Raw genomic sequence first — 15,569 nt, 5'->3', positions numbered from 1 at the left:
TTCAGATAATCGTTAGACAAAATATAAAAATTGAAAAAAAAAAAAAAAAAAAAAAAAGTATTCCGAGGGGTTTAGGAAAGTTGCTTACATGATAAGTGTTGCGTGCTTTGTGATCCACTCACAAAGAAACTCTTACTGAAATTTGGACAGTGAGTTTGATATTTGATGGCATTTGTTAGCCATTTTCAGGTCTTTGATATTATTAAGTTCACACCCTTCTTCCAACTCCCAAAAATAGCAACGTGAACAAAAACCCTTTACCTAGTTTTGGTATGCTCTCACTCTCTCTGCTAGTGGATTCGGATATTTTAATGGAATATCCCATTTCTCATGCTGGCCTAATGCTACGACAGCCTTGCCCATATATTAATAATACCAGTGCCTAGTGTATAATCATGCCACAGCTCTTATCACAAGGATCCTTCTAAGTTTAGCATATAATATTTGTGCTATAGAATTTAAAAAAAAATGTAATTATCTGTTGGATAAGATTGTCGAATACAATAAACTACTGAATTAGGCACATAAGTCGGTCTTGTTTGCTCTCTAGCTAATCCAACTTAGAAAAAGAAAACGTAAAAATAGTACAACATTCGAATAAAACCCAAAGCATGTGGACAACAAACAGTATGTTTACACTCGGGCAAAAATTCCCCATCCATCTACCCATTCTATATTTCCCTCCCACACCCAAAAGATCAAGAAAACTGAATGCCTTCGTAAATGGTGTCGATCACAATTAGAAGCTGCACCACAATCCCTTTGCGTTACCACTGTTAACACAGTAAACGAGTTTCCATCCTTCTCTCCATCTTATCGTATGCAGTATTGACGCTTGTACACAAGACACCTTCAAATATCTAGCTGGTCAAGGTTAATCATGCTTGCAGATTTCTGTATTAGTTCCTTCCGGACATCCACCTATGACAAAAGTAGAACAATTAACTTCCACAGGATAGAACAGGAATCAGTGGAGTGGAGAAAATTAACAACCTTTGAGCTAGCGGGTGATACAAAATCGCAAGTCATGTCATTTAATCAAACATATCCTCTTATAATTAGTGCGCAAGTCGATAGAAGTCAATTAATTCAGATTTTGTAATTCAGAGAGAAACCGACAGACACGAAGAGCTGCAAGCATCTCAAAAATTACAGAAGGTCAAAACGCCATCTTAATTTACACTTTTTTTAAATGAGTAAAATGTAAAAAGTTGGCCATTTAACTGAGAGCTTCACAAGCCATAAACAGCTAAGCATCTTCACTTTATCATAAAAAACTAAAACATACCCATATGTGAGATCTACTTACCCGGGAACCCATAAGGGAGGAAAATACAACATTTGCCTCAGCGGCATCTTCAACCACTAACTGCTTTAGCAGCCTTTGCTCTGGATCCATTGTTGTATTCCATAATTGTACAGGCATCATCTCTCCCAGGCCTGCATTACACCAATATTCTTAAGTTTTTTTTTGCCCTCCCATGACCTGACCTTTTGCTGCAAGGCAGATTTAACCGTTTTTTAATGTTCCTATACATTATGCTTCATTCATTTTTCCTCGTATGGAAAATCCTCAAAACTTGCAAACTCAAAATAGATAAAATAGGAATGATATATTACTTTGACATTGCAGAAAACGGGGCTCCCTTACACTACCTTCCCTATTTTCAGAGGGAGCGGAGCACAGCAAAAAAGATACACTTCAATAACATCGCAATCAAGATATAATAGGTACCCAACATCACCTAAAAATTCATTTCCCAGACTTCCCATCAAGAAAACGAAGCATGAATTGCATCTCTCTCTCTCTCTCAAAAAATTAAACTCTACCGTTGTATAAGAAAATAGCTAACTCGAAGGGCAATATTATGTCAAACTTGAGCACATACCAAGTTGGAAGGTAATAACTAATGGCGGATCCTAAACACTACTGATCAGAGGGAAAGACTTCCCTCTAATGCAATCACCATACAAAATACGGACTTTAATTACCTTTGAACCTCTGAATGTTGTATGATGCATTTGGAGGGAAAGACTTCTGAAGCTTTCTCAGTTCAGAATCATCATAGCAGTAGTATGCTTGCTTCCCCCTTTCAACCTGCTCATTTCAGAAAAAAGGCAACGGAAACTTAACTTTATTCAAAATAGATGCACTCCGGTTCCAGCATAGTGGAAGGCAAACCTTGTAAAGGGGTGGAACACCAACATATATGCAACCTTCATCAAATAAGGCTCTCTGCATGCAAGAACTACTCATCAAGTTCATATTTAGATTGAATTATTGAGCATTTGGAGGTGATGTTTCTTCTTTTCTATTCCTTTATTATAACAAAAAAAATGCAGAAATTATCACATTTCATACCTGATATCTGAAGAAAAATGTCAACAGCAATGTTCGGATGTGTGCACCATCTACATCAGCATCTGTTAAGATGATAATCTTATGATATCGAAGAGCCTCCTTTTTGAAGTCCTCCCCCTGAAACGAAAAAATAAATAAATTATGTACAGGATGCCTGGCTAATCAGTTCATCAATTTTTGTAACATCACGTTCAGTTCATCCTCAAAGAGAGAAGTTGTTTCATTTTATTTACCAGATCTGGGTGTGTGTATGAGGATAAAGTAACAAAATGAGGAGAATATTGAGGCCTGACAAGATTCTCTTCGGAGTTAGAAGAGATTTGGAGAATGAAAGACACTAAAATCTCGCTCTCTTTATATTTCTCTCCATTTTCTATATTTTATTCTTGTGATTTTTTTTTTATTGTGAAATGTGAAGTAAATGAAGTATTGAGGTAAAGAAAGACGTAAAAAAATAATAATAAAAATGAATTGTAACCTTTACTCCAAGTCCAAGAGCAAGAATGAGATTTTGAATCTCTTCGTTTTTGTACATTGCCGCCTCATCCTTTCTTTCAATGTTCAGAATCTTACCCCTCAAAGGAAGAATAGCCTGCACCAATAATTATTTGTGATATTATTGAAAGAAAATATGCTTAAAAAAATTAGAAAATAGATCAAAGTGCAGTCCAATACTCCATCCTCTACAGGGCGTGAGGCTAGGGGTGATGGCAATGACAGAACTATGTGAAAAAAGAAGTGAAAGGTTTCGTGGTCTAGTAGGTGGTGGAGGCAACAGTTGTAGAGCAGCTGTAATGGTAGGAATAAGCTCTGTGATAAATGGTTTCTTTCAAGAAGACTAATGTTTGCTTCCACTAATAGCATTGTCTTTCAGCGCCTTCAATCTTTAGGAACTTTTCTTCTCTCATCATTTTTACTTTCATAATGGTGTTCTACGAAGAAAAAACAGAATGCCAAAATTATACAAATCGTAATTGTGAAATTCTTCTTAATTTCTTTCCGAGGAAAAGAATATGAACTTTCTAAGTGATTGTCATTAACAAGCTTGAAGCCTTCAACAATAGCTCCTAGATTGAATGATATGAAGATTGCCAAACTAGCAACGAGGAGTAGCTAAACTTGACCTGAAAGCGCCTATCACGACCTTGCTTTGCACTTCCGCCGGCTGAATCTCCTTCAACTATAAAGATCTCTGCAGAGGTACAATAACTAATATTGAATTTTTTTATAAGGACTACGATTGAGTTTTAAATGCTAAAACTACACAAAACGTTTTCCTAGCAAGTTCGATCTCTCGGAAGAAACTAAAAGCAGGACAAAAGAAAGACTGATGCAAGTACCAAAGCAGATTTTCCGACAAAAACAAGCAGCTTTCTAGATAGAAAAATCAAGAAAAAGACAACCTGTTCAAACAATTCTACAGAAGCAAAGATGTGATTAACATGCAAGTCAACAAACAAGTTAAATCATTAAAAAGAAACTGAGAGCAAAGGAAAAGAAAACCCGAAGAACTGGAGAAGAGAGAAATGATGAAACATTATTAAGTTCAATATCAGAATATTCAGAATAACTATAGACATTATGTTGCTGAGATTAAAAAGATATAGCTCTTTGAACAGATGTCTAGTCACTCAACCTAGATATTGCCATTTTTTTATAAGAAACATGATCGTGCTGACATTCATTACTGAATTTTTGATAAGATAAGACCGGTTAAAATAAAGTAAGAAACACTAGTTGAAATGGAAAATTACAATTAAAAAGCCCTTAACAACAATCTCAAAATCATTAATATCAAATTGATTCCAAGGAAAAAAAACATACCTGATTCTTCAGGATTTGTGGATGAGCAATCGGCTAGCTTTCCAGGAAGAGATGACGATCGTAATACACTCTTTTGTCTCACCAATTCCCTTGCCCTCTTTGCCGCCAGAGCTGCCTACAAAAGAAAACAATAGACACAAGTCTGAGTTTCAAGATATGTCAATTGTGAACTTATAGAGTAACAGAACATTTTGGTTAGTAAAATTGCAACCAAATCAAAGTAATGTTTTGACTTGCAAAAACGGTACCTTTAGAGCATTTAGAGACTTGGAAAGTATCGAATCAAGTATATCTGGATGTAACTCCAAGTATTCAGTAAGATACTCTTGAACAGATTGATCAACCACTTTTCGCACCTCTGGATTTCCCAACCTTGTCTTTTGGAAACACACAGAACAACGAGTGTAGTAAGACAACAGTAACCATGGGAAAATAAAGGAATGATACAAACATCAATGTGTCCAAAACAACAATATGAGCCATCAGTACTCAATTTAGATAATTATAAGATAGCTACCTTTGTTTGTCCTTCAAACTCTGGATTTGGAACCTTGACTGAGACCACACACGTTAAACCCTCCCTTACATGTTCGCCACTTAAAGCAATATCCTTATCCTGGAAGGAAACAGACAATGTTTCAGTACTGAAACTTTTAGCTAGTTTCAACATAGCATCCACTCGTGCTCGTATGAATGGCTCACTTGAGCAATGACATTAAAATCTTATATTTGCAATATACTGAAACTTGTCTAAGGGACAAGCATTTCCTAGATGATACTAGCAAATGATACTAGCAGAAAAGCTTTTTCAATGGGTCACTTGAACTTATTGAATAAATTGAATAAACTAGCACAGGATCGAGCCTATGACCCCACCCTCCATCCCTTACTTATTTTAAGTTAAAAAAAGTTTTTTTGAATCAAGTAAATAGGCGTAGCCCATGTACATAGGAAGTATACAAATGAGAACACCTAGTTACAGTTAGGAGCTAAAAAATGCCCCTCCATCTCAAAATTTGGAGAGGAGACGCACTTTTGTCTGAGAGCCGGCACGATACAAGCAGAACAGTTTTTTCTACAATGACAACTGACCATTGTTAGTTTGTACGAGCCATTGTGCATTTTCACATATTGTAGAAGAAGGGAATTTAGGAATTTTTATTAGATGAAGGGCAGGAGAAATACTTGCAGGAAAAAAAAAAACAGGAGAAAATCTTTAGAAGTTCATACATAACATGAGAAGTCCTTCACGTATACAGTTAGAAACGCAATCCATCTGATTTACCCCGGTATTTTTTTTTAAAGCAGAGCTGATGTCAAACTATCTGACCAGACAAGTGCAACAGAAATTCTAGTCTCTCAACTCCTCAATGATTGATGGGGTCTGATAGGTAAGTTCCATACAAATTTCAAAACCCACCCCCGGAGCGAGGGCAATAGAAAGATTGGGACTTTCCAAAAGAATAATAGAAAAGGGATGAAACAATTAGAGCTTGTTGGTATGGCTGGAGACAACTCCTTGACAGTAATATAGAAAATATGCACCTTGATAATCTTTGACTTCCTCCCAAGGTTATTTAGAGTTCTTGTTAAAGAAGCCTTTGTACCCTCTATATGGGTGCCTCCATCAACTGTACGAATACTGTTAGCATATCCCAGCATCGTATCTGAATACGCATCGGAACACCTTGTAGAATAAATTAGCCCAATCATATCACGGGATCAATATAGGCAATGATTATAAACAATTTACATAATATTATCCCAATATAGCACTCTTAAATTTGACACTTGCATGTTAATTCCATTTAACAGAAGGACTAAAGGTTAACCCCCCGCCCCGCAATAAAAAGGAAAAGATTGAAAGAGGTAGTCTTTTATCTCTTTTTGTTCCTTACTGAAAGAATGAACATCACTACATACAAATGCATGTGGATAAGGACTTAAATGATTTACCATTGGAGAGCTACATCAATTGTGATGCCATCACTTTCTTTTCTGAAACCCACGACGTCATGAAGCGGTTTCTAAAGCAAATAATCGTCAGTCAACCATCTTCACAAAAAAGTGCACATCAACAAACCACAGATATCAAAATTTCATAACAACCAATTGAATAAATAAAAACAGAGTAATAATACAGTTACCAGATTATCCTAATTACCACAGCCCTTATGAGCTGCAATCTAGTGGTAACCAAAAGCTACCTCGTTAAAGAGGGCCACACTCAAACGTTTAGACACACTGGTAGCTAAAAAATTACATTCTTGACATAAATATTCTCAGTGTAATTATATGTATGTTAAATCATAATTAACTGACGCCATGTATACAAATTGGAACTTTGTAATGTCAGCGGGGATCTGGTGAAATTCTGGTATTCCAACACATCTTCTCCACTCATTTGGGATTCCATGAAACCCAAGTATCCGTACAAATATACATATAGCCTATACGAATGATAAGGACAGTTTTATATAAGAGGTTCAAAAAACTGAATGTGTGTGTGTTTATTATAGGAGGTTCAATTTGTATCTCAACAGATGGAATCCTACACCAAAACAATGGCTAAGGGCTCACTGCAAGAGACATGGTGGTAGTCAGAGGTAAAGCATACCTTATCAGTATTTAGCCATCTCACATATTCAACCAACCCCCCAGCATAGTAGTACTCATTATACTGGTTCTTCTCGGAATCATTATCCTCTTTTTTAAGAGTGATGGTAAGCTGCCAAGGTCAAGCCGCAGGAGATAGTAAGCTGAGAAGAATGAAGAAACGGAGAAACTCCATATTGCCACCAGTATACCACATGGCCCACATAAAGATCCATGAATAAATCTAAAACACTTCAGATGAAAAATAAATAATTTTATGTAGGAAACATCAATTCACCAAATTAAAAGCTATGATTTACCATAGGGTTGAGAAAAGCTAGCTCCCTAATTCTTCCAGCTATTGTGTTGTAGTCAAACTGAATAGCAGTAGTGAATACTGTCATGAGTAGTCCAGAGTCAAACAAAGCATATGTAAATCACTGTCCTAATTATAATGAAGTCTAAATTACAATATTGTAACCAATAAATACATATGGGCTCAGAGGGTCAAGGAAAACCTTCTTTGTCTGGCCAAAATCTGATGCGTGTTCCTTGATGATCTTTCAATTCAGGTGGAAGTACTTGAGCTGTTAGAGTTGTCACAGGCTTCCCGCGAGAATATTTTTGCTGGTAGTCCCTTCCATCACGCCAAATGGTAACTTCTAGTGCCTGTAAAGTAAGATATCATAATTGAGTGTCCTGCATACTGATAGCCACAGCTGAAAACCCCAAACATAGTCAATGGACGACATAAAATGCGATGAGAACTCAATTAAAGGAGAAATCCTGAAAGCTTCGCCATCACCATGAGAATATGTCAAGGTGAGAAAATATGATTGCTCACCTGCATCCCTTTCAGTTTGAACATTGTTTTATGTTTATTTTCCTTTTATGTTTACGAAGTATAATCTGAAAACACTTGAAAGCTGAATTCATCATTATGTGAAAATAACATAAAGCTTTGATTCATATTTTTAAGTTGTAAACCGCCTTAACTGGATGTAGTGAATTAACAATTATTTTTTCAGAGATCAGAAGTGTTTTTCCCCTTCGGATGGTCAAAAGAAAAGGAAGACATTTGAAAACTTGACCCCCGTCATAAAAAAAAAAAAGACTTGACCCATTGCTTTAAGGTAATTAACTGTCCTCAAGACAACTTAAATGATGACATACTTTAAGAGAAAATAGCAACTCAAAGAAGTTAGAAGAGAAGACAATGCAGACCTCAGACAAGGCATTAACGACAGATAAACCCACACCATGCAAACCACCTGACACAGAATATCCACTGCTGGAACCACCAAATTTGCCACCTGCATGAAGTACCTGCAAATTTTGATAGGTATGCAGATTTTGCATCACAGTCAGAACTTTTAAAAGAAAAAAGATCATAGTAAAAATGGCTCAAGAAACACAATGAAGCAAATTTTATTAGAACTATTATTAGAGTTTGAAATTGAGATATAATAAACGTTCATGAAACCTAAAACTATGATACTTCTAACACTCCAAATACACTCCCTTACATTCGTCAAATGTATTCAGCTCCTTGAAAGTCCAACAAAATAGGTTGACTATTCAGACTTGTATCAACAAATAGAAGAACATCCAAAGCTATCAAACACGTGTAGTTGGCTGGATAATTTTCTAATATACTATTGGAAGTTTAGCAAGAGAAAAATGGAAGTGAAAGTTTATTTGTTTGGTATATTCAAGATAATGCAAATAAATTAGAATAACAAAGTACAGTGGAAATATAACACTCCGTGTAAAATGAAAAATTACAATTGACTCTTTCCCAGCAATGTTCAGGATAGCGCATGAGCAGGAAGCTTCGGTGGCTGAGTTATTGGGAATTTCTAAAGGTTCTTTGCAGTGGAATCTCAGTTTTATCAGAGCAACCCACGAATGGGAAATTGGTGTATTCTCAGCTTTCTTGATTTGTTATATTCTATAGAGCTAGGGATGGAGGAAGCGATAAGATTGTTTGGATCCCTTCCTGAAAAATTCTCTGCACGCTCATTCCATGAGGTCATTACTAGTCAGCAACACAATCTGTTTCCTCTTAAGGTCACTTTCTTCGTTTGGGCAGCTTCTTTGGAGAAGATTCTGACCAAGGACAACCTGAGGAAAAGATGGATCGTAATAATTGACTTCTGTTGCATGTGTAGGAGAAGTGGAGAGATAGTGGATCATTTGTTTCTTCATTATGAGGTGGCTAGAGATCTACGGGATGATATCTTCAGTAGAGTGGGGCTAGCATGGAGAGATCTATACGGCATTCCACAAATTGCAGCAATATGGAAGATGGTTCCCATATGTCTACTGTGGTGTATTCGGAGGGAAAGGAATGATCAGAACTTTGAGGAGAAGGAACGCTCATTGGATGAACTTAGATGCCTCTTCTTCAACACACTAATGTCATGGGCTTTGCTATAGATTTCAATGGATTTAGCTTTAAGGAACTTCTTGTGTGTATTTCTAGTTCTTGACTAGGTGTCTTCTCTTGCATATGTTCTGTGTACTTAGGCTATGCCTATTTCCTGTTATATTAATACAATTTCTTTTACCTATAAAAAAAAAAATTATTTGAACAATCAACTAAAACATGGCTTATGAAGCTAGGCAGTCCCATGGAAAAGGTGATGTATAAAAATTAATATCAAACTTTACATGCAGACAAGCAGTGGACTAGAATGGATCTTTCTTCATTTATTTTAAGTGCATATGTGCATTTGGGTTGCCCTTTTTGCGCTTTTTCATAATGTTTTATTACTTTTCAAAAATTTTAAGTTGTATATAGAGATCATGCTGACTTTCTTTCCCTTTTTGTAAGGAGTAGAACATGATCCTGACTTTCTAGTTACAGATTGCTAACAACATAAGTTATTTATGGGCAAAATAGAATTAATTTAACAAAAGATTACAAACAGTGGAGGACCACCTCCACAGGCACCCCAATACGGCTAATAAAGAGCAAAGAAATAAACACACATGAATCAGGAAATGACTTCTCAAGCTGGTCCTATGTTTCTTGGTCTGAAACCAAGAAGAGATAGCCACAAGGACAATTCTTAAGGCATGCAAAAATAGGACTGCAGGACAATCACCAACATAGGTTCTAGAATCTCATACAATATTGTACGAGGGCAAAATGGATAAATATACAAAAAAGAGTGGCATATCATATGTGCTGAAAAAAGTGACATAATCATAACAATGTCATCACCACATCAAAGCAAATACATTCTTTTAGCCAGTAATTAAAATAATTTGAAATTTGAAAGCTCCCCAATTCACATTTAACTCTACAATGTCTATATCAATCTGAAAAAAAAACCCTTAGAAATTAGTTGGTATGAAGCAGATTACACACTAAGCTCAAAACAGAAGTCTCGTGTAAAAATTGTCAATATATTCTGAAATACCGTCAACACAGTCTCCAATGCAGATTTCTTTGTAACTGGATGCAAATCTGTAGGAATCTGCAGTGTACACGTGAAACAATAAAGCAAGTGATATCAGTAGCAAAACATATTAAAACCTGGCATAAATACCACATAATTCTTAAGAAGATTATTGGAAAGCCATTTTTTCAAACAATGTATAATCATTGGGAAAACGCTAAAAACCATTAGCTTGTCCTAAACCAGGGATAGATTTACGTGTAATCAGGGGGAAAATAGACCCACCAAGCCCCAGTTTCAGGTTAACACTACAAATTTATTCTAATCCAGTTGTAAAAGGTAATGCATTCTTGTGTCATGCCAATCATTAATAGAGCAACATAAATAGTCAGAGCAACAAAAATGGCAGGGCATTCGCACTTAGTCAAAATATTATGGGGCACATTAAGCCATTACAAAGGGAAACAATATGATAGTTACAGAGGAAACAATTTGGTCCTTCATGCAAAATCTTCTAATCTTAATAAAGTTCGTCTGACTTGGACATAGGGAAAAAACCTTAATAAAGTTCTTTTCATGAAAACTTATTACTCCCAAGATGCCTTGAAATCTATACGTAGACTCTTCACATGTTGGTCACGCATATTAGACCATTTCATGGTTTGGATTTGCTCTTTTTCTAGTTAGGCATTTCTCTTGTATACCTCCAATGTGAACCTTTTGGATTTCTTAATAAAATCTTGTATTTTTTTATGTGAAATAAAATCTTATATTATTTATCAAAAAAAAATTATTTACCATTACAAATCATATCATGCTTCGTATAGAAAACAAGATAGCCCACAAGTTCACATTTCTTGGTTCTAAATTAGTTACCTTAAAAGCAAACGCTCAAACTGATACCGATCAGTGTCATGGAAGAAAATAGATCCAGCAGACATAATGCACAAATTATACTGCAACAAGAAAAGTAATTCTAAGGGACAAACTGATCCAAGATAAAACATACCCCGCGACCATTGTCAGTGATGCTCACAGAATCATCTGCATGCAGAATAACATCTATCTTTGAAGCAAATCCCGCTTGAGCCTCATCAACAGCATTATCTAATATTTCATAAACCTGAACGAGAACACCCAATGAAAATGGAAACCTCTATTTCTTTTTTTAGTACAGGTGCTACAGAAACGAAAGTGTGAAAAGAGATACCAGATGGTGTAAACCACGAGGTCCTGTGCTTCCAATATACATCCCTGGCCGTTTTCTAACAGGGTCTAAGCCTTGCAGTACCTATATTCATAAGACAACAAGCATAAGCCAAAACCAGGACTTTTTGATGTGAAAGTCAAAGCCTTCCAACAACAGAGTTATATCATCAAGCTAATATTCAAAGACCATTTCCAACAACAAGAAGCGCCCAAGTGTACAATATTTAATAAAAATATAAAATAAAAATAACTTAAAATTTCAGTACCCAATAAAATTACCTGAATTTGATCAGACCCGTAAGCTTTTGAGTTGGCACTTTCTTGTAGAGCGTCAGCTGTACTCGTCGACATGAAAGCTCTCGGAAACACCGCATTTCGCGTAACAAAGCGAATCGAGATCCTTCTCAATGGAAAATTGGTCCTGTCACAACAAGAACAAAAAATATCACAGATGGTGAGTAGAATGAAGCCACTATCTAATACCCCCCCCCCCCCCCCAAAAAAAAAAAAAAACCTCTGTTGGCTTGCTGAGTAAACAAAATTACTTTCAACTAAAGCTGAGCCTAATACAGCAACCATTTTCACTCAGTTAAACCAAGCCCCTTCGAGTGCTTCTAAAAACGCTAAAATAAACCACAACAGCAGACGAGGAGAGAGAGAGATGGGTAGAACAGCAATATTTATACCTTGAAGGCTTGAATAAGGGGGGAGGACAAGAGAGAACGACAGAAGAAGAAGAAGAAGACAACTGAGAAGGATAAGAAGGAGAATGGAGAGAAGAGGAAGAGAGGAAGCGAGACGCCATGAAGCGTAGTCGGAGAGAGTAGTAGAGGTGATAAGGAGACGAGGGCCTGAGAAAAGGAAGCGCCATCATAATACTCTATCACAAGTTTCTTCCTTCTATTTTCCACATCTCCGTGCTTCTCCTTTTCTCTCGTCTCCGAGGATTATAGATTATAAATAATTCAAACTCTTTTTGGAGCGACACCATCCCATAAAAACAAACCAAAACCCTAGGTCTAAGCTTGCCTTGGATAGTGAGATGATTTAAATATTTTGTGAATAATAATAAAATATTAAATAATAGTAAAAAAATAATAATAAAATAATAAATAGTAGATAAGTATTTTCATTGGCCAAACGAATTACTTCTCTCTAGACCCTTAGTAATAAAAAATAGAGTTTTATTATTCATCATCTTCACATACCACATATCATACTTCTTTTTTTTTATTATTATTTTTAAACTAATTGAATTCTCTTATTCATCATTCATACACCGCACGTATGGTGTGAAAATGATGAATATAATTTTTCTTAAAGATATTTGTGTGTTTTATTTACATTACTGAAAATCCGAATCACCCCTCCAAATTATAATTAGTGATGTGAATCTCCCAAAATAATTTTCTAATATAACCTCCAAACTATAGAAATTATCACTTAAATTTCCCATTTGAAACATAAAATGTGAGTTTTCCTCTCTTTTAAAAATTGACCGTTAAAATTGTCTTATTTCTTTTTTCTTCTTTTTTTTTTTGTCATCAAAGTGAGCAAATTAGAAAGTATATTTTTAAAGAAATGCTACTATGTCACTCCAGCTATACCGCTCATTTTATCTCATTGATATCGCATCACTATATAGTGCCACGTAAATTATAAATTAAAAACATAAACATAAAAAGACTAAAGGAAACCCAAGGTTTCAATCTTCATCTTTTTACATTTTTAGACTCTATTTTGTTTGGAATATATAATTTTTTTTAGTTTTTTTATTTTTTTAATAAACTACGTAGCACCATATGATCATGCCACGTGAATGGAACAAAGTGAACGATATAACTTAGACAGTATAATAGTAATACTCCATTTGAAAAATAGTGAAGCCCCCACCATTAAAAAGTTAGTTTAAGATTTATTCACTTTTTAAAAGGAAATGCACAAGACTTATGAGTTGTTTGGATGCATGAAATATATTGAGTTGTTGACTTTTGAATAGATAATTAAAAAAAGTGTAGATCCCATCAATAATTGATTTTTTTTTAATGATGATGAAATGATAAGTTTATTTATACATAATTGTGATAATATTTTAGTGATTTTATTTATTTATTTATATATAACAGTGATAAATATTATAGTGATTTTATTATTATTTTTTTCTTTCCTCACTCTCTCTCTCTCTCTCTCTCTCTCTTCTGGCTCGATTCTCCCCCACGCCCGATTCTCCTTCAGCCCAACCCGACGCCGTTGTGGGCCGCCCAGCCTCACCGCCACCACCAGCGACTCCTCTTCACGCCGACAACCAAGCCAGCCACCACTGATCTCCCCCACGCATAGCTCTTTCTCTTCCCTGCGGTAACCCAACCGAAATGGATTTCACCCATTTCTCTCCACTTGTGCCACCATCCGCAGCCACCCAACCTCACCGCCACCACCGACAACTCCCCCTCATGCCGGCAACCAAGCCAGCTACCACCGATCTCCCCCACGCGCAGCTCTCTCTCCACTGCGGTAACCCAACCGAAATGAATTTCACCTATTTTTGTCCACTTGCGCCGCCGTACACGGCTAACCAGGCCACCGCACCTCCACCACCTCTCGCAGACCCAGCCACCACGAACCTTAGATTGTCCAGACTACAGATCCTTTCCCTTTTATAAAATTTTCTTGAAACGGAAGTGTATATTACAAACGAAACAGTTTCATTCCAATATACAATTTGGCGTACACAAAGTTTCAAAGTACAATAAGAACAATGCCCCGAGGGAGTAAAAAGTGTATCTGACAAACCCCTTTACGGGATTTCACGGCACCCTTTGATCATATTGCTTCAGAATAACATTAGTAGAGCACATATACAGGACAGGATGAATTCCTGGAAAACCTACTGTCAGTTCTCTACATCTTGGCCACCCGGCTGATACAGTTTAAATAAATGGGAGTGGCAGGAGGACAAAAAATAAAGACAAAACCATACAATATATATAATAAGACTGCAGGGCTCAGGAACTAAAAGGAGTCCTTTTCTGGTCAATTTATCGTCACGGACTCGATTCAGTTGCCTATGAGTTTCCAGCATTCCTGAAATATGAAGCAAAGTATACTTGTCACAGAAATGGTTGTAATTTTATGCTGGAAGTTCCCTATGTCGTAATTGCTTTTAACAATTTGTGAGATAGAGAATGTCCTCGACAAACGCTGTGCCAAATCACAAACCTTAAAGTACCAGCCATGGACGTGCAACACGGTTTCAATGTAATAACATTATGAAAGCATCATATGACATAGCTTTAAATGTCCAAAAGACACATTTCCTGTTCCCAAGATGCATCAAAGAATCTTTATCTCAGAAACTCGGTAATACGACGAGAGTTCCTCAATTTGTGGTGACGGAAACATTGTTATGGATGATGCTCATTCTTTACGATTTTTGTCTTCTCTCATAAAAGTGAGAGTAGCGTACCCAACCATGTGAGAAAATCCTGATGATATGTTTGATACCTCATTTCTCCTATCAAGTATTGTGCTACCGCTTTTGATGTGTTATGGTCTGCTTGGTGCTTCACAAAGCTCTCCTAAAAAGCTCCTCTATCTAACCATCAGTTCCCATAGTTCTAACAAAAACTACATCCAAATTTGATATAATATCATTATCTCCATGGATCTCTTCACAGAAACATATAATCACATGTCCGTAGACTATCATTAGAAAATTTTGGCCTAGTGTAAGGGAATATCATTTTCTTTAACTCTTTTCTATTGAGAATAAAGCTAAAAAGTGTAGGACACAGGTCAGAGAAGTGTTGGTATCTGACAAGTGCGGGACAAGCACATGGTACCTACATAGAGAAGTCTCATGCCGCATTGCCTTAAACCCAAACTTTTTATGAACCAAATGATCCACGGAAGTAAAAAACTTATGTTCAATAATCACCCATTTTGAGTAGAAATAAACAAAGAGAAAAGATATTTGTAATCGTGAATTGTGCAACCGCCGCATAATCGTTTTAAAAAAAGTGAATAAAACATGAGATCCATATGAAAAAAATTAATTTTTTAATAGTGAACCCCACTCTTTTTCAAAGCGATTACGCGGCATTTACGCACTTCACAGTTGTATATAGAATTACTCATTTATTAAAGCACCGGCAGTTATAGAGCATCAAAGA

At 36.2% G+C, this 15,569-nt stretch overlaps 2 protein-coding genes across 5 annotated transcripts in view; both read right to left on the bottom strand.

Annotated features, from left to right (window-relative positions):
• Positions 1 to 15,569, bottom strand: part of LOC121265174 (microtubule-associated protein 70-2-like) — a 28,833-nt gene that overhangs the window by 7,201 nt on the left and 6,063 nt on the right. The window contains exon 11 of one of the 4 annotated variants that reach the window (XR_005940630.1): positions 14,379 to 14,481. Coding sequence is in view for 3 of the 4 variants with exons in the window: in XM_041168675.1 (XP_041024609.1) it covers positions 14,463 to 14,481 (19 nt within the window). In the remaining variant the exon portion in view is untranslated. Of the gene's footprint in view, positions 1 to 14,085; positions 15,301 to 15,569 lie in introns of those variants that run through there. The other 3 variants (XM_041168676.1, XM_041168677.1, XM_041168675.1) reach the window with 3 other exon arrangements.
• LOC121265173 (DNA gyrase subunit B, chloroplastic/mitochondrial-like) lies at positions 461 to 12,380 on the bottom strand. The gene is made up of 21 exons (XM_041168673.1): positions 12,084 to 12,380; positions 11,677 to 11,818; positions 11,399 to 11,479; positions 11,198 to 11,311; positions 10,210 to 10,266; positions 8,006 to 8,107; positions 7,300 to 7,450; positions 7,102 to 7,178; positions 6,804 to 6,914; positions 6,143 to 6,213; positions 5,732 to 5,873; positions 4,704 to 4,802; positions 4,435 to 4,563; positions 4,187 to 4,301; positions 3,487 to 3,554; positions 2,841 to 2,954; positions 2,363 to 2,479; positions 2,183 to 2,236; positions 1,993 to 2,098; positions 1,310 to 1,440; positions 461 to 921 (listed from the first exon to the last, which is right to left on the bottom strand). The coding sequence occupies exons 1-21, from the start codon at positions 12,269 to 12,271 to the stop codon at positions 853 to 855; spliced, it is 2,238 nt and encodes a 745-aa protein (XP_041024607.1). The 5' UTR covers positions 12,272 to 12,380; the 3' UTR covers positions 461 to 852.

The sequence above is a fragment of the Juglans microcarpa x Juglans regia genome, chromosome 5D (genome assembly GCF_004785595.1).
Source record: "Juglans microcarpa x Juglans regia isolate MS1-56 chromosome 5D, Jm3101_v1.0, whole genome shotgun sequence".
NCBI classification, from domain to species: Eukaryota; Viridiplantae; Streptophyta; class Magnoliopsida; order Fagales; family Juglandaceae; genus Juglans; species Juglans microcarpa x Juglans regia.
This window is presented reverse-complemented; position numbering and strand designations above follow the sequence as displayed.